We start from the raw sequence: 24,104 nt of genomic DNA, 5'->3' as shown, positions 1-24,104 counted from the left end.
AACAAAACCAAAGCGAGACAGTAATCCAGATAAAGAACAGCACCAGAAACTGAGCTCCCAGTTGTGAAGAATAAGCTTCATCTCTGCCTGCATGACACAGCCACTTTGCCAAGTATCTGAGCCTCGAAATTCAAAGAAAGTTTGCCAAATAAGTCTTGTCTTTCCCAGGTAAGAATAGGTTCTTTCTTGAGTAGAATTTAAGAAATTTCGTCAAGTTAGGTAACGTGTTTTGTAACATCCGTTTCATTTCTGTTGTATTACCCGTATTTTTTTTTTCTGACAGAAACACATTTTGGATGAATATTTAATGCCCTTGCTTTTAAGAAAGTATCTTTGAATCACTTCAGTCAGCTGCGTGAGCTGCATACTAGTGTGCTGTCAGATACCATGACTGAAAAGGGAGGGTGCAGCTCAGGAATGCCGACCTGAATGTGGCAGAACCAGACATTTTCCCTTAGAAAGGAGCAGAAGATGGCAAAACCTGTTGCCTGAGAGTGTCCACAAGAGAAACTAGGAAGGAGCCTGAGATGCCGCTTGGCTGTGTCTGAGAGGGAGCGTGGGGAAAGCAGCACAGGCACAGCCTGCCTCTGAACGGAGGCAGAGCCCTCTGGGTCTTCAGATGAATTATAGTGCACTGAATGATTTTTCCTACAAAGTTAATACTTTTTCTCATTCAGAATCTTTTTTTTTTACCACTGAAGCAATTAAAATATTAATTCAGCATATTGTGCTTTAAAAATCTAAACCACAAAGATCAGCAGGCGTGTTTTCATTCTGTCGTTCCTGATATTACTCATCATACCAGAACAACTCATGTATTTTTTAACTGCGTTCTTTTTTCCATCAGATCTTGTTTCTTTTCGGAGGTAGAAGTGTGAAGCTCAGTGGTTGGTTCACCTTTTGTGGAGCTGATGCATAAATTTTTGTTCCTAGTCTGTTTCAATAAATGTCATCTATTTTGTTATGTAGGTGGCTCTTCATGTATTATGCTTGGGTTTGAGAATCTGGTTAGTAGAGGAAGTGAACATATTTTAATCTGAAGATTAAATGGTGATGGATCGTAAAAACAAGCCAACAACCAGCCCTACTCCCTACCCCTCCCAGATAAACTTGGTAATTTTTTCTTAGCTTGGAAAGGAGAACATTATTTCATTGCAAGTCATCCTGCTCACATGGGTAGAGTTTTGACCAATGAGATGTATTGCAACGCCTTTTCTCTTTGATTTGTTTTTCTGGTTTCCGAACTGAAAGATGTCATGATTTGCCTGAGCAGCAGAAGCATGGGCTCTCAAAAAGATCAATGAACTTTTCCACCTGAAGCTGATACTTTGTACCAATGTCTGTTCACGTATTCACTGTGTGTAGTGCTGGCTGCTGTATATTGCTCAGAAAGCTGGATGTAATATACTGATATAATGCCTATTTAAGGGAAAATATTTTAGTTTATCTCTAAACACTCACTTTGGCTTTTAGCCCAAAGCTGTGTGGTAACTGTATGCACATTATAACATTGTAATTTAATACTGTAACATCTCAGTATATACAATTTTTAACTACAAAACTGATCTATTACTGCATCTATCTGTTATTATAAAAATAGGAATATGCCAGATAAGCTGGTAGAAGAAAGAGAGAACTTCTATTTTATCAATAAGTAATTTTGAACAGTTTGATTTTGGAACCGCAAAGGCTGAATAATTTTTCAGTCTTTATTTGCAGTGAAGCTTGTGTTAGATTCATGAAATGCCATACATGGATTATGCTTAAATATTTTGAAGTTAGTAGATAGAGCATAAATTTCTAATAAATTTGTGTGCTTTGTTTAACCATTTCCTACTCCCAAGCCTCCCCCCTGTGAAGAGCCCCAAGAACTCATATGCCCATGCAAGAGCAACTACACAAAGATTTCAAAACGTTGTCATCATAAAGTTTGATTCTAAAATTAATGCCTCACCTTTCTCTGCAATTTTGAGAACACTCTATAGCTGTCTCTCTTTTAATGTTTTAGGGAAAATATTACTAGAAGTGGTAAAATGGCCAGCTGAAGCTCCTGGCTTGCTTTGCTCCTCAGCCAACAACACACATGGAGAAACTTTTTGACAGACATGTCTATATAACTTACTTGAAGCTAAAACATTATACTCCTTGTATATTAGTTATGAATCAGTCTAGTTTCTTAAAATTAGATCCAAGACTGATTACTGTTTGAGGAGCAAATAGTGCCAGAGAACACGAAGGATGGATTTGTGGCAAACAGATTTTATAAGTATTTTGTGGTATTCTTTACTTTCTTGATCATTTGCCTCAAACATTTGTGTGCTTTTTCTAGAATGATATTTTATATAAGATATTCCATGAGAAATTGATTTCGTAGGCCACCTTAGGAATGAACAAAACTTCTGTGTCTGCGTCACTTAAAGGTCTCCCTCAATCGTAACAGAACAAGCTTTCCATGATTTATCCATCATCCTTGTCTTTATGTTTGTGTAGACTTACTCCTTTTCTTTTCATCTTTGCCTTTCCCAGTTTTGTTAATATAACATCCTTACAGAGACTACAGTAGCTGCTCACATTCCAAGTAATTAAATGTGCAAGGAGGGACTCCTAAAAACTTTATTGCATTAAGTGCGTTTTTGTGTTTGCCGTGGTCTTGTGGTTTTTCCTCTAGCTTGCGATGTGTTACGCTCCAAAGCAGATGATGTTTCTCCAACGCAGGAGAAACCCTTGCCAAGGCAAACTTTGCTGAACCTTGAGAAATCTTACTGAGGCAACTCTCATGACTAACTTTTGGCAAATTTTACAAAGGTTCAGGTTTGTCATCGTACAGTTATATTGTCACAGAAAAAATAATATGAGGAATCAAAGCAGTGTAACTTAGCAGCTTTGCAGGGCTACCAGCATACTTTTGCTGGAGCATCGCCCGCATAAACTACAGCTTAATTATGTTGGGTAGCATGTTTAGTGCTGGCATTCATTCCCTAATTTTATGATTATCACTTTGGCCTGTTTCAGATAAGAAGACAAGGCGGAATACAATTACTGGTGGACCTATTGGACCATCGGATGACAGAAGTCCACCGTAGTGCCTGTGGAGCTTTGAGAAACTTGGTATATGGGAAGGCAAATGATGACAACAAAATTGCTCTGAAAAACTGTGGTGGTATCCCAGCATTAGTACGGTTACTCCGCAAGACTACAGATTTGGAAATCAGAGAACTGGTCACAGGTTTGATTCTTTCAGTATTTTTTATTCTGGTCACAGGTTTGAATCTTTCAATATTTTTTGTTCAAACTCTATATAGGCCATGCAAGCACAGTTCTGTGCTGTGTGCCACTTGCTCCATCAGTAAGTCTTCTTTTTATTACCTTCTTCTTTGCTGTAGCAAAACACTTTCAAGCCCTTTGGATATAGGTAATGTATGAATTGCTTTATTCGGTACTACGCAGACAGTTCACTGGTTCAGGCATGGTTTCTGGTTACGGTTGCTGGTCACTCTGTTCTTGATAAGCCGTGAATGCTCGTGCAGGAGATGTGCTCCATACACAGGTCCTACCATTAGTCGTGCTCTGCTCTTCCTGCTGTCTGGTGTAGGGCTGCACATGCAGAAGTCAGATTTTACTGAATTTTCTTAGAAGCTGTTAATAATTTCTTCTATATCCTATATAGTGAGAAGGAGGATTTGGTGGGTTTTTTTACTTTTTTTGTGGTTATGATAGGAGAATAGAAAAGCAGGTTGGATGGATGGACAGCATCCTCTTCTGAAGCCTTTTTTCTGAAATTTGATAGCCTGCTATGTGATGTATGTTAGTCGCAGGCCATGCTGGTAGTGGTAAAGTTGATTTCTTTTCTCAATATAGTAGAATCTGATCTTTTTAAGGTTGTTTGGACCTTTTCCCTTACGAAGTTAAAGTTGGGCTTTTTTCATAAATACAGAAATACTGTCAAACAGCACCTATCTGAAATGTTTGGAGATTTCTTTCCCCTAAGCTATCCCATTTAAAACCCCAAAAGGAAGCTAGATGGTTGTTTTCTTTTGCTTTTTCACTTTGTAATTTCATTCTGCTTGGTTGCTGACGTCAACGTGGTGATTAATATAATGCTACAAATAAAAAATCTTAAGATGTTTTCATTATCCTATTTTACAATGCCTGTATTTCCATTATGATTTTCCTGCTAAAATATGTAAGAAGAGTTCTCATTTCTGTCATAGAAGCATCACAGTACAAACTATCATCTGTGTTTCTTCAGAAATTACTTACCCTTGTGGGTCAGGCCTTGTTTAGGATACAATTCATAAGATTATTGTCCTTTGGTTGACTCCAGATTCCTTCCTTGAGAGTGTCTGAATAAATGGCATAATGTAGATTTTTATATTTAGTTTTGTTTCTTAGTTACTAACAGCTATCGCCTCATACTTGTTAGGCAGGATTAATGGGGCAGAGATACTGGGTTACAGGAGCTCAGATGATGCCTCCTGCAGAGTGACAGAATTACTGACAGATCTAATAAAGTATAACCACCGCTTCGGATTCAACATACTTGTTTGTCTGTTGGTTATGTTGTCTGTGTCCTGGCTCTAGGGAACATTCTGCCTATTTATTCTGAGTGGTAAGTGGCAAACTGCTAATGAACATCAGCAGTACACCTCAGCAGTCACAGCGGCACTTCCCATGCTGTCTGTAGGCTGAACACATAGTGTCATTAGGTCATTTAAAGAACAGGTACTAGGCTACAGTTTACATTCCTTCCATTGCACAGTATGTGGCTAAATTTTCATGAATTCCCACAGAACGAAAGGATATGTTTGCTAGCATGCCCTCAGACTGTTATTACCGAGAAGAGTAGGTACTGACCATCAATGGAAGGCAGTAACCAGCCTTTGTACAGGTAGGTGCAGCTCCCAGGGATGGTGAGCATCAGGTGCGCTGGACATCTCTGAAGGGGGAGCAGAGCAAGATGGTGACCCTAAGGAATAGAATCAAAGTCAGTGGTATTTCAAGATTTTATTCCTGGACCTGGTTTTGTATTGGGTTTTTTCATTTGTTTTTAATAGCCAGTACGTCCCAGAAGGCCACTGCTTGCCCTGGCTGGGTTTTGTGCCTTTCAGAATGCACATCACTGGCCCTTGCTTTAAAAATGCAAACCTGGTAGTGGTAATGTTCTGCAAAGCTCCTTTTGAAAGCGACGCTCGTAGCTGCACCTCTCATCTTGCATCTCAGGAAGCAGGCTGGAATCGTGCATCTGAATCAGTTCTCATTTGCTTTTTTGTAAAGTGTTGTAGTGTGACGGCTGCCCCAGTTAAATTCCTTCCCTGTGTCCTTTCTGGGGAAGAAAAGATAGCTCCTGCAGCAGCTGCCTCAGCAATGAAAAAAAGTTGGCTTGGTGGTGGGCACAAGGGAAAATAAAAGAAGTTCCTCCTGCTTCCCATCAGCCTTCCTGAGTTGAGGAGGGAGGAAGATAGTTATTTCAGTAGTGCCACCATAGCCTGAAGGACGTACAGAGAAAATAATAGCAAATGTGTGGTTTAGGAGTAAACAGAATACCTTGAGCCTTCCCCTCTCATGTTCACTGTGCATCCTGTCCACCTAAAAGCTGTTCTTGTTTGTTACTTCTAGAGAGGGCACAAAGTTCCTGAAGTTCCTGCCTGAGGAATTCATATATACAGCTGTGACGGCTGCCCCTAAATACTCCTCCAGCGTTTGTCCTCAGAGCACTTCTCTTAGGTGGGGAAGTGTCATTATCTCCATCGTACGGATGGGGAACTGAGCCTATCAAGTCTAAATGACCTGTCCAGGAATTTGGCAAGAGTAAGGTGTGAATCACTCTGAGTAGGCACTTAGCTGCAAGGGAAGAAATATGGGCAGGAGAGGTTTTTAGCAGCTCAATTTGTCTGAACAGTAGTGAAGCATTCACCCCCTGCCTCAAGTACCGTGAAGCACATGCCCGCCAGAGCAAAAGTTACGATGTTAGTTCCTTCCTCAAACATGCACATTTTCTTCCTTCTTGTTGCTTCTCTCTAAGGAGATTACAATTTCAATTTCCAGCTATCTCAAGACTGGGTTTGGAAGGATATTTAAAGCTGCAGACCAGCTTTCTATCGCAGTAGCTCCATGCTTGTCAGGATTGCCTTCAGTGCCGTTTGTGGCTTTTCCTCTTTTCCAGAGATTTTTCTGCCATAATCTCTCCAAAATGGAGTTTTTCATTTTTTCCCTTATCTCATCTTTCTCCTCCTTGGTAGCAGAGGACTCAGGCTAATATTGGAAAACTATACCATGCTCAAATTTTTTGGATTGGACAAGCTGAACCTTATTGCAAAGTGATAGAGCTTCAAGGCTTTCCCACATGGAGCAAATGGTTTCAGTGCAGGCTCACATGTAGAAGCCATGAGGGAAGTTTGCTGCCTGGCTGTTATGAAATTAAATGGTGTTAATGCCCAGGATATACTTCCTGAAATATTGAAAGTTTACTCTTTCAGAAACACTTCCACAATCACTGGTTTTTTTACCCGGATAAGCTGAAGTGTACCAAGGAATATATACATTTACACAGAGGTGAAATATGCTGATAGACATAGAGATTTCAGCACGGCCTGCGGCCTCTCGTAATTTCCAGAGAGTCAAGGAGAACCCGAATTAGAATGTCTTGTTTCATGTAGGTCTGTAAATGAAAAGAAGTCGGTATGAGCTGGATGCACTGTATTTAATTAAGCCATCCTTTCACCCCAGCGCTGCGCTACTAGGTTCCACAGTAGCTCCTGTTAATGGGAAAAAATAAAAGCCTTCTATTTTAGAACAATTAAATGTTAACACTTTCCCAATAAATATAAATAGACAAGAGCACAGTACAAAATTAGCACAGATTCCGCAGATGGTAGAAAAAAATGTTTTCACTTCTTAATAATGAAGATGAGTAGCTGATTTGTGACTCCTTTGCCTTTCCAGTGTTAAAGTTAATTATGAACCCTTCCACAAAATTCAATTTTAGCATTATTTTTATTTGTTTTACTATCAGGAAAAAAAAAGGACATGAAAAACGTGAACTGTTAGCAAGGATAACAGAGGAATCCTGTTGATGCCTTGCAGAGAAGGTGAGGTCAAGCAGCTGTTGCTAGATTCTACCTACACCGGCTCCTTGTTCCATCAGCTCCACCTGCTAACTGGGTACCTGTCTCAGACAAAATGATTTAAACTGCTATTCTTCTCATTTTGACAGACAAAATCCATCACAACTAGAAACACAGTTTCTACCTATGAACAATAACCTAGGTGAATTAGAAAAATCTCCATTTAAAGAGGCCCTTTATGTGGCTGTATAACCCATTTTCAAACTATATACCATATTTGATTGAAAGGTAAAAGGGGATGATCCACTTTTAGAAAGCACAAGTTGATAAAGAAATATAGCTATAAATAATGACAGAGGAATGGTTTTTTCCCTGTGCTAGCAGCCAGCCTGCTGCTTATTTTGTTTGACATTACTGTGTTGGAGATTTAACTATTGTCTACTGAAAATATATAAATTATGAAAGTTGCCACATTTACAAAAAAATTTAAAAAGCATAAGCTATCTAACACTCTACACATATACTATATATAGATAGATAGATGTAGACTCTGTATATTTCATTCACATTTTTATTCACTGAATCAAAAAGCATATATTCCATTCCTGCAAAATATTGTAAGACGTTTCATACATAATGTTCCTTTCAAAGAAGCACTAGTTGTCCAAGTGTGTTTGGCCCATGGTCAGATTGGACAGGAAGAATTTTTCTTTCACTTCCCAGATTTTGGACTCCAATATTCATTAATGTTGTCTTTAATTTCAGCTGTGGCCAGTTTGTGTTTTGGCTTGGTTGGTCCTCTGTTGTCACCTCGTGTTATGCAACATTATTACATAGTTGATTTACGTTTCTTTTCTGTTTTTAGTAGATGCCACGTGTTTATAATGAGGCATTTATAACCTTATAGATAGTCTGTCAGCGTTACTGAAAGCAATTATATGTTGTCCTCCTTATATCTACCTGGTTTGAGGTAACTGCTGCAGTTTAAACCTCCTTTTGATTGCATACTGCTTATTAGTATGTGCATAAATTGTTGGCAGGTTGGTCAAGACACTCCAGAAGGTCCTTTCCAGCCTTCTATGTGTCTTTGCTAATCAGTGTAATTGCGAGTTAGTGAGCCTGCAGTGATGTGTAAAGCAGGTTTAAGGGAGTATTCTATTTAAATGGACCTTTTGGCTTACTTCAGTGGAAGATTTATTATGATTTTATTTTTATTAGGTAATTCTGGCCAGTTTTCTAGAACTTTTAACTTCCTAGTACAATGGTAATTCTTCTGTTGGGGGTTCCTAAAGCCAAAATCACACGCCTGTAGTTGTTTCCTATGTGTGATGTTATTTTCTAATTGGACTTTGTAAGGTGTTATACTTGTGATTTTTTTATATAGTAAATCCTGTTTAACAATATTATGGCAAAGGGCTGACTATTTAGTACTTAGGATCTTGAAGCAGTTTATCAATTTAATAATTTTGTGCAAAAGTGCCCTTGACATTAGCTTAGTTACTGGAGTGTGTAAACACAGATGTGAAATTTTATTGTGATAGAAACTTATCGTTTAGAGGTGGCAACTATTTGTAGCCCTATTGCTCTTTGGAAATTTGATTTGAAAATGAGTAAAGGCTGTTTTCTCCCACTCTGCGGGGACTTTCCCACAGACTTAAGTAAAGAAGAATCAAACTCTTCCATGAGTTGCATACCTACAGTATTTCACCTTGATGTCATTCTTCAAATCTCTATTATTTCCCTTTTTTTTTTTTTGCAGGTTTACATTTGATGTTGTTCCAGTGTTGATCATAGTAAATATCCCATTTCTTAATTATATTCAAGTTTTGTAAAGGAGGCCTGGCCAGTGAAAGTCCTAATTAATTAGCAGCTTTTGATATTTGGTATAAAAAAATAGGTAGGAAGATAAATATGTGAAGTGGGTTGCTTTTGGAACCAAACGGAGGATTTTGGCATTACATTAACTGAAATTAGATTATAAAGATACAATATGTTTGAGGTTCAGATACGTACCCAGACTTTTCGAACAGACAATGTGAAAAGCCATCTATGTGCTTAAATTGTCGTGATGGCGTAACCATGGTAATACTGCTGCTGCAAGGTTGATGTAAATTTAGTTCAATATAGGATTAGCTAAGACAATAAGACTGCCAAATGTCATTTGGGGAACATAACTCTATGTAGTTAAAGAAAATGGAGAAATGGGATAAAAGTAGAAAGTATACAAATGCCCCTTAGGATGCTGCTCTGTGAATTAGCTTCTCCTCTGCCTCCAACATCCAGTCACTATGACCTGTCAAGTCAAGGAAATTAGGAAGGTTGAGCGTGGAGATCGATAGCTGCTAGAACAAAACACGGCTTTCAGAAGTGCTTGTTTTGGTTTTTGGCAAGAAAAGACGTTCATTCATTTCTTGCTTAGTTTTGCCTCTACAGATAAGCAAATTCCCTGTAATAACTTTAAACAAGTGTTTCAAGGAACTTAGCAAACACAGATGCAGGTGACTTACAGACTTTAAGCTTAATTATTTTTTAAATAATAGATTTAGGATAAGATTCACAAGTTTCAAATCTACTTGCTTAGGCACTAAAATGTGCTTGTATATTGTAAGTGCTTTTCATTCAAAAGGGAGATTTGAAGGGTACTAGCTCTAATAAATCTTTCCTACTCTTTCTTTAAATGAATGTAATTGTAAGTACAATATCCTGCCACAATCAATTATAAGCGTTGATTAAATCTCTTGTACTAATTTACTTTTAATTAGGTGTTTTAAATAACAGTTGTTTTCAACATTAATAAAATTATTTGTGTGCTGAAAATTTGTATCTCTACTCGGGATTGAAACCAATGACTGAATGAGGAATTACGTATTATAGTTTCTTCAGTATTTCTTTCTTCAAGTACAAAAGCCTTTTCAGTTCCCAAAGGTTACGTAATTGTTGGACTCCCTCCCATTGCTTGAGATACTTTCAGTCAAGGTATTCTTCAACCTGTGCCCTGAGTTTTGTGAGCCAGTGAGAATTTCATATAATATGCCAAACTCCATCAAGTCTCCTGCAAGTCTCAGATTGCAGTAAAAGCACACATTTTGTCTCGCAGCTCAGACTTTGCATAGAATAGTTTATGGTTCCTTGGCGTTACATTTAAAATCTTGTAATGGGGAGAAGAGGAAAAAAAGGATTTGTTAAACGCAGAAAAACTACTTGTCACTGCTACAAACCCTCTGGCCTGTTACTCGCAATAGCAATGGCAATGGCAATGGCATGGTTAGGGGGCTACAGGGCCACCCCAAAAATCGGTTACTGTAAGGTTTTACAGAGAGTCTTCAAAAATCGCTCTTACGTCATCATAATTTTTAGAAAATACTTTAAATATCTATTTGTGCTTCTCCAGACTAATAAGCTGACGTTTCACAGTCAGTGGATGTGCTAGAACAAGGCAGAGCCGCGTAAGGAGGAGCGCTGTTGTACTTCACAGTACGATTCTACAGTCTGGCAAAGTTCACATTTTAGATTTTAGCATGACCTACAGAAAGCATTGACATCATTTCTAGAAATGTAGAAGTAATTTCCAGACAAATTCAGAGCAGGAATTAATTGGCATTTTATAAAGGATTCCTATGAGCCCATTATGCAATCACTTCCTGAGACACCGAATCTTTGTAGCCGTTTTCCTTGCAAACCAGGAAGGTAAAAGGCTGTACAGCTTACACCCGTAAGCTGTTGGGAAGCTAATTTCCAACCTATAGGCTATGACATCTTCAAGACATTCCAGAGCCGTTCAAAACACATCCTATTTATAGCTCATACGTAATGGTAACTCTGAAAGTAATTTAATAAATTGTGTAATTTTGCTTCAGAAATGATGCTGTCTTATCAAATAACACTTATGCAAACCATATTGACAGTTCAACTGAATCATTTTATACAAAATCTATTACAATTTACTGTCTAATTATAAAACAATCTTTGCCCCCTTTCTCAATATGCTATCACTATTTTGGCTCTGAAAATGGGAAAACCCACTGATAGGATTTGTTGTACTCATAAAGATTCATTCTCAACTTTTTTATGAATTACCAGATTAACTGCTTCACTCCCTGCTGCTCACAGTTAAATAAGGAGAGGTTTTAAAAGAGATGCTTTCTAAAATCATCTGCCTTTCTTTCTTAGCAATAGCCTGGGACACTGATTTGTTGTGTAAGGTGCTACGTTCCAAGTGCTGTTATAGGTAAAAGGGAACGTCCTGATAAAACATGGGTACAAAACCTACCTCAGTTTGGCAGTGCCTGTTTGCCTGGAGGTGAACGGGGAAGAGCCAGAACAAGTCACCAGGCTGCCGCGGTGCCGGCTGGGAGCAGTGCGATGGGATCCCTCTGTCCTCCCTCTCAGGGGTCTGCTTGGGGCTGGTTTCATTAGTTTTCCCATCACAGCCTGCCTCCTTCTTGCTTCTCAGGCAAATTCCCACTCACCTGTCCGGAATTTATGACACTCAGTGCCAGCACGAAACCCGAGGCAGTCCCTTTTTGCTCTCCTTTTCTCTCTGGCACTGGGATCACTCCCATGTATGAACCACATCTCCTTCCAAGTCGAAAAGGGAAAAATTTTAACCTTGTACAATCAGTAAGATGCATCTTCTATGAAAAATTCATTCAAGTTATTCTGATTCATATGGCAGTGAAACCGGTTTCATCATTTGCTTGTTCGTATACTACATAAACGATTTTCATATTTATTTATTTTTTACTTTGGTCAAATCTAAGTTGAAGAGGAAATATCAAACAAGGCAATCTGGAGTGATAAATAGAGGACATCTGTTGCAGCATATGGCTTGACATAACTGCTGCATTGAACTTTTCCAGCAAGTAGTAATCCTTTGGAAAAATTCAGCTGGGCATGTAATGTTGATGCCCCTGCCTAAATGATGAAGTATTAAAACACTTGAGGTTTAAAACCACTCTGTAGTTTGAAAAGTTTGCCATTTGCAACACAGAATACTTTAATTTTATTTTCCAAATAGTTTTTGTTTAGAAACAGATCTGAGTATTTCACTTTTTTGTTTACAAAGTGAAAGCTTTGTGTAGGGGTTTTTTAGCAACTGTACACCGAGCCTTTTCATTTTGCATGTAGATGCAACTTCATAGATAGGACTAACTTCCTAATTGGTTCTTGTGAGAAAGGAGTTTGGTACTTAGAGCTGTGACTTGATGTTCAGTTTTAAGTATAACATTTTTCTTCTCTGTATTAGGGTCTGTTACCAAACATATAGTTCGATTTTTGCGTGCTAGAAAAAAATTCTTCAGTAAAATATATGTGCATGCATTGAAAAGTCTTTCCATTCATATATGCATCCCTGTTTGATTTCCTTGTTTTCTAATAAAGTATTTAATTGGGAATGATATTGCCATTAGTCATGTATTAGGATGAAATTTTGCTTGGAAACAGTTGATTTATTTTTTTCCTGTGTTGCTCTCACTTAGAATGAATTGCTTTTGGTTTGGCTTCTGTGGTCCGTGGGACCAGTTCAATTTCATTTAGGAAAACAAGTTAAGCAGGAGCCACTGATCTTTTCGCAGTAACTTAAGTCACCTCTTTTAGTAATTCTTCTACTGTCTAACATTAAAGCTAATAACTTGTCTGACAGTTCTCTTCCACAGTTATACGTTATTTTAAAGTGTACAGCAGAAAGAAAGCAGCAACGTTGGGTCAAAATTCAGTGCTGTTGAGAAGAATACAGACTGTTCCAGTTAATGCAATAGCATTTGGACAGAATTTGTTTGCAAGCAATCTTAAAATCGGTCCCTCCTTTTTGTTTTAATGAAATCCTAGATGCAGTTTTGGAATGAAAAGAGCAGTAATTGAGAAAGAAACAGCTTTTCAGAGGAAATGCTTATATTATATTATATGTAGTCATGTACTTAGATGTGGTCAAATTCAAGCTGTGTTTGTTTGCAAATAATAAAAAACCCCAATAATCTTTATTCTCTGTGGAAGTTTTTGCTTTGTAAGACTATGAGTGGCTGGAAAAGGGAAAAAGACTTCGTATGGCTGCAGCTTCGCTTACTGGTCCTTCAGCTCCTGCCTGCTGATGACTTTCACTGAAACCCGGTCCTTCTCACTTTGCACTTTTCATGGGTCATCTTACACACAGACAGAAAACCACCTCTGTGCATGTAAAAAGTGAGCTACAGGAAGGTCTGCATAGGTATTCATTCAGTAACCGGATAGTATTTCAAGAAAATTGGTGAAACTTCCTCCTCTGTTATGCGAATTTTAAACTTATTTTCATCGTGTGCTTTTAAGGAGCTGTCCTATGAGCTGTGAATTGTTCAGGTGCCAGAATTCAAATCAGCCACTTTTGGTTTCCTACAGAAAGTCTGTTACCGAGACCAATTCCTCACCTTGATGGTTGAGCTAGCTGTGAAGTCTTCTTGCGCTTATTGCTAAGAAATGGTGTCGTGGTTGGTATTCAGCATCTTTTGCACCTATCAGTTAGGTTTTCCTGAAGTTGTGGGGTAGCCTGTGTGCTGCTTAAACACCAGTTGCATTTAAGCAGATGTACATTTTTCAGCCGGAGAAATGATTTCATCTCCATCCCTGCCTTGAGCTCAGCAGAAGTGATGCAATACATCAGGAGTCCCCACCCTGCTGCCCCGGAGCGGATCCAGCTCTGCAGAGCAGCGATGCAATTACAGGGGGCTCCGCCTGTCAAAGCTGCTGTAAGAGCCAGCAAATGACTTTTCTAGAGCTTGAGAGCTTGGGGTGGAAGATGTTTTTCCTAAGAACTCCAGCAAAAGATCCCTTGCACTTGGCTTCTGTGCGGGGTATTTAGGTTTCAGATTTCAATCTTAAATGTCATTTTCATGAGGGAAACTCCCTGCAGTGCCCTGTGCCTTCAGCATATAGACAAAAAAGCCTGGCAAAGCTGTGTTCACTCTTACTGGGATGCAGGGTCTCCCAGCTCTACCATACGGCACTCTGCATCAGTCCATGAGCAAACCGTTAAATTAAGGTGGAAAAGAAAAACCTGGATGAGTTGGAAGACTTTCAGATTTTTATTTTTAACAAAGAATATCAATTAAGCAAAATCTTAGTATAAATTTTAGGCTGACTTAACCATACCAAGTTGAGAAGAATCACAGTCTTGTTTCTCCCAATAATATGTGTTTACTTACGATCCTTTTATCCTATGATTTATTTGGCAAAGTACATTTTTTGGATCACAATGAAAAAATAATGTAGTGGCACTGTGGCAGGGGCAATGCTTTTTGGAAAAGCTAACTTTTCCAGTTTCTTGGTTTCCATTCATATTTGTAGTCTAAATTGCTCTAAAGGGCTTTTTTGTATGTATCAAAGTCATAATTTGAGGTAGCATTAAATCATGCAGTGAATAATTGTTAAGACTTTCATGATTTTGCACATGCTCTCTTGCTAGGGTGATATTCTTGCATGGAAGTATATGATCTCTATTTTCTTAACTTTGAGTGGAGTAAGGATAGCATGTGGCTTATCAACTCTTTAGCTGTATCTGACTATAGATACACATATGCGAGTATCAGTTCTAAGTAAAACACTAGCTAAAAAAATGCATTGAAGAGTTTAATCAGGATGAGTTTGAGCTCCAGCCTGATTCAGAGATGATGGGGTTTTTGGCTCAGACTGTTCCATTAAATTAAGTGTCTTCAAATTTTTTAGGTATTTTGCTTTGCTTCTTTAGGGTAAGTGATGTATCTATTGCAATAGCTTAAATTAATTTACGTAAAAAGGAGCGCTGATTCTAAGCTGAAAGCATTGTGGGTATATTCTGTCTGCTGAGCAGTAGTAGCATCTCATCAGCCTGGATTATGCTTTTAAAAGGGTTGTTCTTGTCTTCAGTCTTCTGCACTTTGACTAAGAGAAAGATAAAGCAAAGTTTTCCTGGTTCTGTGTTCTCTCAGTTCCCTCATCCAGTGGCAACAAACTTAAATTGCCTTAACTAAGATCTGTTTGTAGTTTTCCTGATGAACTACAGCAGTACAGTTAAGTCTTTGAAAAGGTTGATTATAACCTTTTTCAAAATTTATAACCAGTTTTTAAATTTAATTGTCATTATCTGTGAAAGGCCTTCTTAGAAAAGATGATTTACATTTAGTGCGTTAAATAACCAGTTGAATGTGTGTAGATGCGTGCCCTCTGATAAGCCACTCCAGAAGGTGTAACTTGGTACAGCAAGATCTCCGTAGCTGGCATTCCCATAGCCTCCTCTAACAGTCCTTCATCGGATGTCTGCAAGACTGGTAATTCGTACTCAGACCCAGAATCCATCTTCCAACTGGAACCAGCTGAATGCTTTCAGTACCAGTTTCTCCTTAGTTTTAACCTCAAACTTTGTCCATGCACGTCAGTTTGTATTATCTAAGGGTGAAAATCTTCAACCTGCAAATAGACATGATCAGTCTGATGTAGCTATTTTGCTCTTTGTACATAGCATCCAACACAACGTAAAGTGATCTGCAAATGGGAAGACAAAATGCCTACTCTGAATGCATCACAACCTTAAAAGCAAAGAGGAAATAAGATACTATGAACACAAGTGATTAAGACAGTGCTCAATGTTCCTTATTTCCCCTTCTCTCCCAAGAGTCAGTCTATGGATGCTAAACTGTTGAGTTGTACTACTGAGCTGTTGGATTCACAGCTCTCTTCCAATCCATATACAGCAGGATGGGATCCACTATTTGTGAGGAATCACTGGTATGCCGCGTCCCGTCACTTCCCTTCCTGCGGGCAGCTGATGACACACAAATGATTCAGGGAGCAGTCAAGGCACCTCTGAAGCTATTCCAGACTTGCTTATTGTGCTCAGAAACCTGATTCAGTCAGGGCTTTCGGAGTAAGGTGGCAAATTATCTCAGTGACCAGCTCCTTACTATAGTCTTAAAGGGCATGTAATGCAGACATGCTTGAAAAATAACCTTCACAGTCATCTAGAGAAGAGGTAGCTCCATAATGGAAGGTGCCTCAGGTAAAAGATGTATTTTTTTTATCAATTCTCCTTGCAAAGCCAAGGGAATGGATCATCTTCTTAGACCCCACATAAATCTAGCTTGAGGTTGTCCTCAGCAAAAGTAATGGGAAGTGAATTGCCGGTGCCCTTTCATAATTGCAAATCCTTAATTAAGGAAGGGTACAAGGAGGCACTTAAAATGTCAACCGCAGCGAGTAGCAGACTCCACTACTTGTGATAATAAACTATAACTTGTCAGACTAAAATTGTTTTTTTCATTAATGTGGTTGGTAGCATTCAAAGACTGAGATAAAAGACATTGTTCTAGGGTGGAAGAAGATTATCTTACTCCTTAAAACTGTGTGTGAGGTGCAAAAACTTTGAAGACGGTGTCAGGCTTACTGGGCAGTGCCTTTTTGCTTGATTCTGCCTTGACTTACAATCATTTTAGAAGAAGGCAGAACAGCTAATTTAGTCTGGTGATCTCTTCATCCTTTTGCTGTGAAGGGTGAATATGTAGGTGAAACCAGATTCTGCTTTTTGGCTCTTGGGTGAATATGTAGGTTTTGATTTAGATTTGGAGCTCACCTGTTACTCTGGCAGTTTATTGAGCAAAAGCTCATGTGCAGTGTCAAGTGGATTTTAAATAGAGAAAAAGGGCTTAAAGAATATTTCTCAGCATCTCAACTATTGCTTAATACCAACTTATCATGATGTTTATGTGAGTTTACTTTTAATTAGCAGGAACCTAGAGTGAATACAAAATAGTGTATACATACATATTTTTAAGCATTTTGCTCTACAGGGCTCTTATGTTTGCTTCCTTTGTATGTTTTTTTCTGCTTTTCCAGTTTATGACTAGTTCTTGAACCCCAGAGTACTGTTTTGTTGCCATCAAAGCACTCTTTTCTGCTTCACTTCCAAAACAGGACTTCTTCACAAAAAAAGCAACACGTTGTCTTGCATAAGAACTAAAGTGGACCTGAAGGGATAGATTTGCATCCCGATTCTCTACTTCTATATACCATGCACATCATTTACACCTGTCTAGATAAATGTAAAAAAAGGCAACCACATTGGTTTTTTTGTACTGACTAAAACCAGCAAAATACTAGGTATTTCAGGAATAGTAGATGGGCCAATAAAGCTTGCCAAGAACAGGTCATAGAGAAGCGAGTATAAATATCTTTATGAAGGTCTTACAGTATTACTTTTCATAAAGGCATTCAGAACAGAATTCAAAGACTCCTTTCCCTTTAAAGCAGCAATTCGTAAGTGAAAAAAAAGAAGAATAGTGTTCTTCTGTTGTTTTGCGTGGTTTTTTGGTCTGTAGCTGAAGTCTGACAGTTTCTGCCTGTTTACCACATACAGATTATTTTAAACTTTTTGGGTTTTTTTACTGGTATGCTAAGCAAAAATTTTCACTTAAACTGCATAGCTGTCTTTGCATACAGTTCCATATAAAATAATCAAAACATGAAATTGTATAACTGAAACAGTCTCTCCATAGAGGTAATTCATTTTAAAAGGAAACCAAAAACTGTAGGTTGATTCCTGTTAATTACACCTCTCCTTCAAAAGAAAGCCTTGAGCAAGTGGCGTTCTTGCTGCTTATCTTCATAAAAGTCTGACTCTACGCTCATAAGGTCTTCAGCAGTTTCCTCCCACCACCACTCACTTTTCATAGTTCATATTTGTAACCTCATGTCTACGCTGATGAGAATCTTTGTGCTGGGCGAAACTCAAGGTTAGGTGTGGGGCCGGGCTACTGGCGCTACGGGAAGGAGAGCAGGAAGGAGTAAGGGTGGGCTCTAGAGAAGAGGACGTGTGTTGGCAAGGTGAGCGGGACGAAGGGGCAGGTTTGCTCTTACCCATGCTCCTGGGAGGGCACAGGGCAAAACCAAAGCCCACTGCTTCGTCAGAGCGGCGTACTGCCCTCCGGATTCCCCCTGCACTAGTAGCTGCCCGGGCTCACGGTGCAGCACAAAAATCAAATGTGCTTTTCCAGCAAATGCACAAATATATACGAGGGAATGAAAATCAGGGTCTCCTTTGCCCCCAGCAATTTCTTGCCTGCTTTCTGTGTGGCGCATCTGCAGTGGGGCTGACCCTTGCGGCTGTGCTCAGAAAGCTTTGGCTCTTGATTGTTCTTCCTTTTCTTTGACACATTATGATTTTTAACCAAAGGGGTTTTTTTAAATTCCGGTAAATCTCCTTGTGAGTTGCACCATTAAGCTTGTTTCTGTGCAAATACGGTAGTATTCTGTAACTTTGTATAGTAAAATATTTATGAAATAAAATCTGGCTTGTTGAAGGCCAGGATAATACCATATGACTTTCTCAGGTTGTGAAGGAAGTCTTTTTGCTTGTAGTACCAACTAGCCTAGGCAGTACATTCTCTTTCATTACATTGACGATCACAGAAGGAGTTGGGCATTTGTTCTCTCAATGTGTATCTATCAACAGTGATAGTCTTAGTGTAAGTCAGAACCTGCTTTCTGCTAGTGGTTTTTATTGTTTTTATTTAGAAGGCAGAAGTCCGAAATCCAAGCTCTAAAAAAGTATATGTAATACTGCTTCATTCCACATGTGGTTCACGGCCTAAATAGATCTAGATCATAACCAGCTGCTCAGTTTGAAGCTTAGCTCTGAGAAATTTGCAATGTTGCTGTGACTACTTGTGTATTCACAACTGTATTCCCATTGCAAAAGTCTGCAAGTATCGTTCAGCCCCATTTACAACAGTCTTATTTTTTTCTTGACATAAACAGCTTTATCAAGCACACCAATGCTGTGAAATGTTTTGTTTTGTTTTGTTTTTTTAAAATGAAAACTATTCATTTTTTGCAAAAGTGGTAATTATTCGTCATTTGGGTTTTTTGTAGGAGTTCTCTGGAATCTATCCTCCTGTGATGCACTGAAAATGCCAATCATCCAGGATGCCCTCGCAGTGTTGACCAATGCAGTGATCATCCCTCACTCTGGATGGGAAAACTCTCCGCTCCAGGATGATCATAAAATTCAACTCCATTCATCACAGGTGCTGCGCAATGCCACTGGGTGCCTAAGGTGAGTACTGCAAAATGTTTGCTTTGCCCTAATCACCTTGCTTTGGCTTGAATTGTTATTTCTCATTCTTAGGCATCTGTAAAGTAAATAACTGGTTTGTGTGTCAGCAAAGACAATGAATGACTTTCAGTGCTGTAAACTTAATGGTGGAAATTAATTAGAAAACAAGCTTCAGGCCATTCAAAAAACAATCTCTAGAAGCGCTGCTGTGGGTTTTCCATTTTTCTTAACAGCTTTGACCAATCTTCTCATTCAAGCTTGTATATTACAGATGTTTTTCTCCTTGTAGATTTGTCCCATTTTCCCAGTTGCTTAAGTGAAGTCAATATGTTCTCACTACTACACCCAATTTAATCAGCACAAAAAGTAATGAAGATCCTCAAAAAAGTAACATGCCTTACGGGTTCCAGATGCCATTGCTGGAGTTATGATAAATATATAAAGTAGATTTTTTCTCCTTTGTGAAGATGAGAAATGGATTTCAATAAGAGACCAACCAATTTAACATTGTGCAACTAGAATACTTAAACAGATCCTTAACAAGTATGGCATTTATTTATATTTATATTTGTATTTGTATGCCAGACTTGTAGATGCAACACCAAGGTGCACTTATATCAATACGTGCAACATGATCTGTCTGTTCCTAAAAATCACTGTAGCTGTGAGAATGAAAATAGGATGAGTAAGAAGAGTTTCTGGTCTGACAAAGCCTTACAAAAGGATTGAGTCATAACACTTTCTGAATTCCAATCCATATCACTTTGTGGAAATATTGTAACGTAATAGGCAAGTTCTTTTAAGCATTTGTTTTGGTTTTTTTCTCCTTGTATATTGGAGATTCTGTAATCTATCTCAGAGATATGAAAATAAATTAGTTAATATTTTTACATACATTCCAGAAAAATTGTTAGAAGAATAGTATGTATCAGTAATACAATCTATGTTGTATGCTGCATCCAAAGCAGATATCCATCAAAGAACTCAATAAAAAAAAACCAAAAAACATTGATTAGGAGGCAAAGTAAAAGAGCAGTATTTTTTACATATCTATAGCAAGCACCTTTTTCTCTTTGTGCTGTTTCATCAAATGAAATATCTCCCTTTCAGAAGTAATACCTAAAAAGTTTAAGTGAAAAAGTGATAATTGTTGATGGTTTATATGGAATCAGAAGAGAATGAAATATAGAAGGCAATAACTTCCATATTGCAAATATACTTGTATTGGACCTGAAAGCAAGTATGTATATGTGAATACCAGCTATGTTGGGATAAGTGCCTGAAGTTAGGTATTTGTATACAAGCTGTATTGATTTTGAAAAGAATTTGGTAGTATAATTGTGTTGCATTACATTCAAATCACTAGGAAAAAAGTTGCTCAAATCATTGTGACAGAAGTCATTCCATAAAGACATGTACCGTGTTATATTTTTCACACTTCTGATGTTCAACCTGTCTCAGTTTAAAAGCTGCCTCTGAAAGAAGTGTCCATTATTAATTTGGGGCTTCACGGTGCCCCTTATCTGAACAGGCATGTTCAGTGTTGGTCTCCCCTACACCATAAGCTCTGTCTTCCTGTTAATTTTTCCCAACTGCTTCTCAGGGACTGATGTCCATCCCCGATCCTGCAAACCTCAGTTCATCCTACCTCATAGTTAATGGATTCGTTGCATATTGGTCTTGAAATCTTTCTTTTTTCTTTCTTTTTTTTTTTTTTTTTTTTTTTTGGTGAGTGTATGTGCACGCCCATTTGCAAACTGATGTGAGCTTACTGTAGCCTGCACTCTGGGTCAGCCTGAGGACATGTGGCCACATGAGAATGGTACGTTGCCTGATCTAATACACACTGCTTTGCAGCAAGGCTTACTACCAAGTGCTTGATGGTACGCTGTCATAGCAGAATGGCTTCTGGTCAGCTCGTGCAAAATAAGCTCATATCTGCCTGCAAAAGACTGTGCATATTATGACTCTTGAACCCTTCCCAGGTAGCTGTAATAATTCGAATGGCTGTCCTGAGCAAGTTGGTCTTCCTTCTAAATCCAGGCTCTTCAACCATAGTATGGCTTTTTACTGTCTTTCTGATCTCAAACCCTCCTTATTTCCCAGATGCATCTTGCTCTCCTCTCTAACTGCTTCAGATATTTATTTGGCCTTCATCCATCTTCTTTAGATAATTGCATCCCACTTAGCCTGTGTGGATGCTCTTTGGCAGAGCCAGAACATTTGGAGAGGGTTGAACTGACTTTTGCTTCACACCAGCAGGAGCTTTCTGGTTCACCTTTCCCCAGTCACTGTTGAAAGTCTCTCTTTCTCTTTGAACAAAATGTTAAGTTTGAGTTTGTGCAAAGGAGAAAAGTGTAAGTTGACCTCTGAAATGGTGACTGGATTCTTGTGTTGTATTCAGCTAAGATGATGGGGCTGTAGGGTGGAGGAAACAGTGAATGTCAGAAAGCAAAGATTAGAAAGCTCTTGTGTTTTACTGGAGATGAGTGGAGTAGCACATGCTCTGTGCAGGTAGTACCTTAGCTAGCATTCCTCAAATACCCACCACCCCCAATGAAACGAACAGCTCTCACGCTCTCCACTTGTGACTAGTTACAAACCTCGTATTCCCATTTCAAGATCTCACCGGACAGGGAGGTGATGAAAAGCAAGAATATGTAATGGCATTGCTGGCGGAGACGTTGCTGTGCTTACCTGGTAAATGGAAAGTCCATTGTCATCTTCCATGGGATAATTTCTTCTAAGAGTATGGTTTGATTGTCCTCCGCCGTTTTCTTTTTCTCCTTTTGTTTAAGTTGTACTGAAGTTGTTTTAAAGGGACACCAGTCAATATCAGTTGCATCAGGATTATCGGTGATGGTGTTCAGTATCATAGGAAAAGCAGTGGTCTTCAGAATACTTGACAGATGTTTCTAAATCTCTAATGTTGACAGGTTTCAGAGACATCAGGTTCTATTACCTAAGGTTTAATGCTAACAAATATGCTAGGAGGCTTCTTTTTTTCAGTCTTCTGTAACTTTGGCTTTTTGATGCATTCACTGTTGAAAGCTTTAAATAATATCTGATAGGTGCTGTAATACAATCCATCCCATATACAACGCTAATACATAGTTTGCAATGGCCATTATGTCAGAATAGTCAGATCTTTGTTTTGTGATTTTTCACTACAGTATATGAATTATTATTCTTTCTGCTGATCTTCCCTTTTCTCAGTTTGTTGATGAGAGTTTCTTATGCTTTTTCAATTTAGAAGTCGCTTATTAACTACAATTTTAGTATTCTTTTCTGCTTATTCATTATCATTCTTAAGCAAGTTCTTATTAGATTTAAAATTATGCTCTGTGGGACCAGTACCGCGACTCCAGTCACACAGTAATCCAGTTGAAATCAGTATGAAATCATATGAAAAACAGCAGCAAAATCAGACCTTCTTTTCCTGTTATAACCTTCTTTTCCTGTTATTTTCTTCTTTCCTGAAAGAGGTTGTTTACAAACTGCACTTTGCATACTTTTGTGATTTGGGGGGGTGGGGGGGAAGCTTTAATACAATATTGTACTAATTAATTTCACATAATTTGAATACATTGAAATGGATTAGATAATTCAAAGCTCTAAATACTGCATTATACCTATGACTTCTAAATTTAGTCTTAATATTCATCTTTCATAAATTGCCAGACCTCAGTGTGACGTGTTAGAGTAATCACCCAATTTACTTGCCTCCCCACTGAGATACTAGTACCTTACCTCATTAAGCTCTGTGAAAGTTTGACTTTTTTCCTTTTAGATTTGAGCTGCAACTGCTTTATTTGTGTTAGGGAAATGCTGTATCTTTGGTTTATAGTTTGTGATTAATTTAGACTTATTAGGGAAAGCCAAGTGAAAACTGAATTTTGAATCCCAGTTAGTTATAGGGGGGTTTACAATCCCTAATCTGAAATTCAGAAATCAAGAGGAGACACATTGTACAAGGTTGTCTTAACCTGAAGTGTCAAGCTTACTTAGCACCAAACTAGATGTTTGGGCCAAAGTCCAAAGACTATCCGAAACAATCCCGGACAAAATCTTTTCAATAGTTTTTGTCTTGATAGACAGTCTAGAGCCTTGGTTTTTTCTATGAATTTAAGTTGAAGTTAAGTTAATAGAATCTCATTTGAGGATTTTAAGGAATTTTAAGCATTTACTGCTTTAAGATTCTAATCTGATTTTAGATCAATAATCATAAAATGCTGTTTTCTTTCTTCCATGTTCTATTTAATTTTTCATCATACACCAAAGGTACAGGGGCAATTGTGAAAATCAAAGCTCTATTAAAATATGTATCTTCCCACCCCATTAGTTGGTTAGTAATTGTATGGGAGAGTAACTCAAGGATTTTTGTTTATAAAGCCCCATACCTTTCAGATTTTCATACTTCATAATTTCATACTTGTCAAACCTTTCACAAAATACCATGAATTATTTTTCAACTGAAAAAATACATGGCAAGCTCTCAGAGTACAAAAGCACGGGGGAAAAGTGCTTTTAAAACATGAATTGAATGTAACTGACCCAGCAGTATTTTGTGGCTAAATCAACTTTTTGAATGAAACAAATTACCTTGTTAAATTGTGTAAACAATGTGTGAAGCCGGAATATCACATGTTTTTAACTGTTTTATGGATGAATGATCTGTTTCACAGTCATTTACAGCTAATGCATTTATCCCACTGTCTTATTTCTGCTCCAGTTCTCTTCTAAGCATCCAAAGTCTATTGGTTCCTATTCTTAGGAACTTCTATAATCTGTTTTGAATATAACGTTCTGCTGCATACTGACAAAAGAAAATGTGGGCACAGCATAAAATAAATAGCACAGACTGTATATCCATCATCTGTTTAGTTTCTTAAGAAACATACGTATATATGAAGAAACATTCTTTTATACATATATATATGAAACATGTTTCTTAAGAAACTAAACTGATACACGTACATATGCTTATG

General features: G+C 38.2%; 1 protein-coding gene across 6 annotated transcripts in view; it reads left to right on the top strand.

The window, feature by feature from the left end:
* CTNND2 (catenin delta 2) overlaps positions 1–24,104 on the top strand; it is a 691,690-nt gene that overhangs the window by 534,795 nt on the left and 132,791 nt on the right. For all 6 annotated transcript variants that reach the window (XM_054816775.1, XM_054816773.1, XM_054816771.1 and 3 more), the window contains 2 exons: positions 3,013–3,226; positions 18,933–19,116. In XM_054816775.1, the coding sequence (XP_054672750.1) occupies positions 3,013–3,226; positions 18,933–19,116 (398 nt within the window). The remainder of the gene's footprint in view (positions 1–3,012; positions 3,227–18,932; positions 19,117–24,104) is intronic.

The sequence above is a fragment of the Grus americana genome, chromosome 2, assembly GCF_028858705.1.
Source record: "Grus americana isolate bGruAme1 chromosome 2, bGruAme1.mat, whole genome shotgun sequence".
Classification (NCBI taxonomy): Eukaryota; Metazoa; Chordata; class Aves; order Gruiformes; family Gruidae; genus Grus; species Grus americana.
This window is presented reverse-complemented; position numbering and strand designations above follow the sequence as displayed.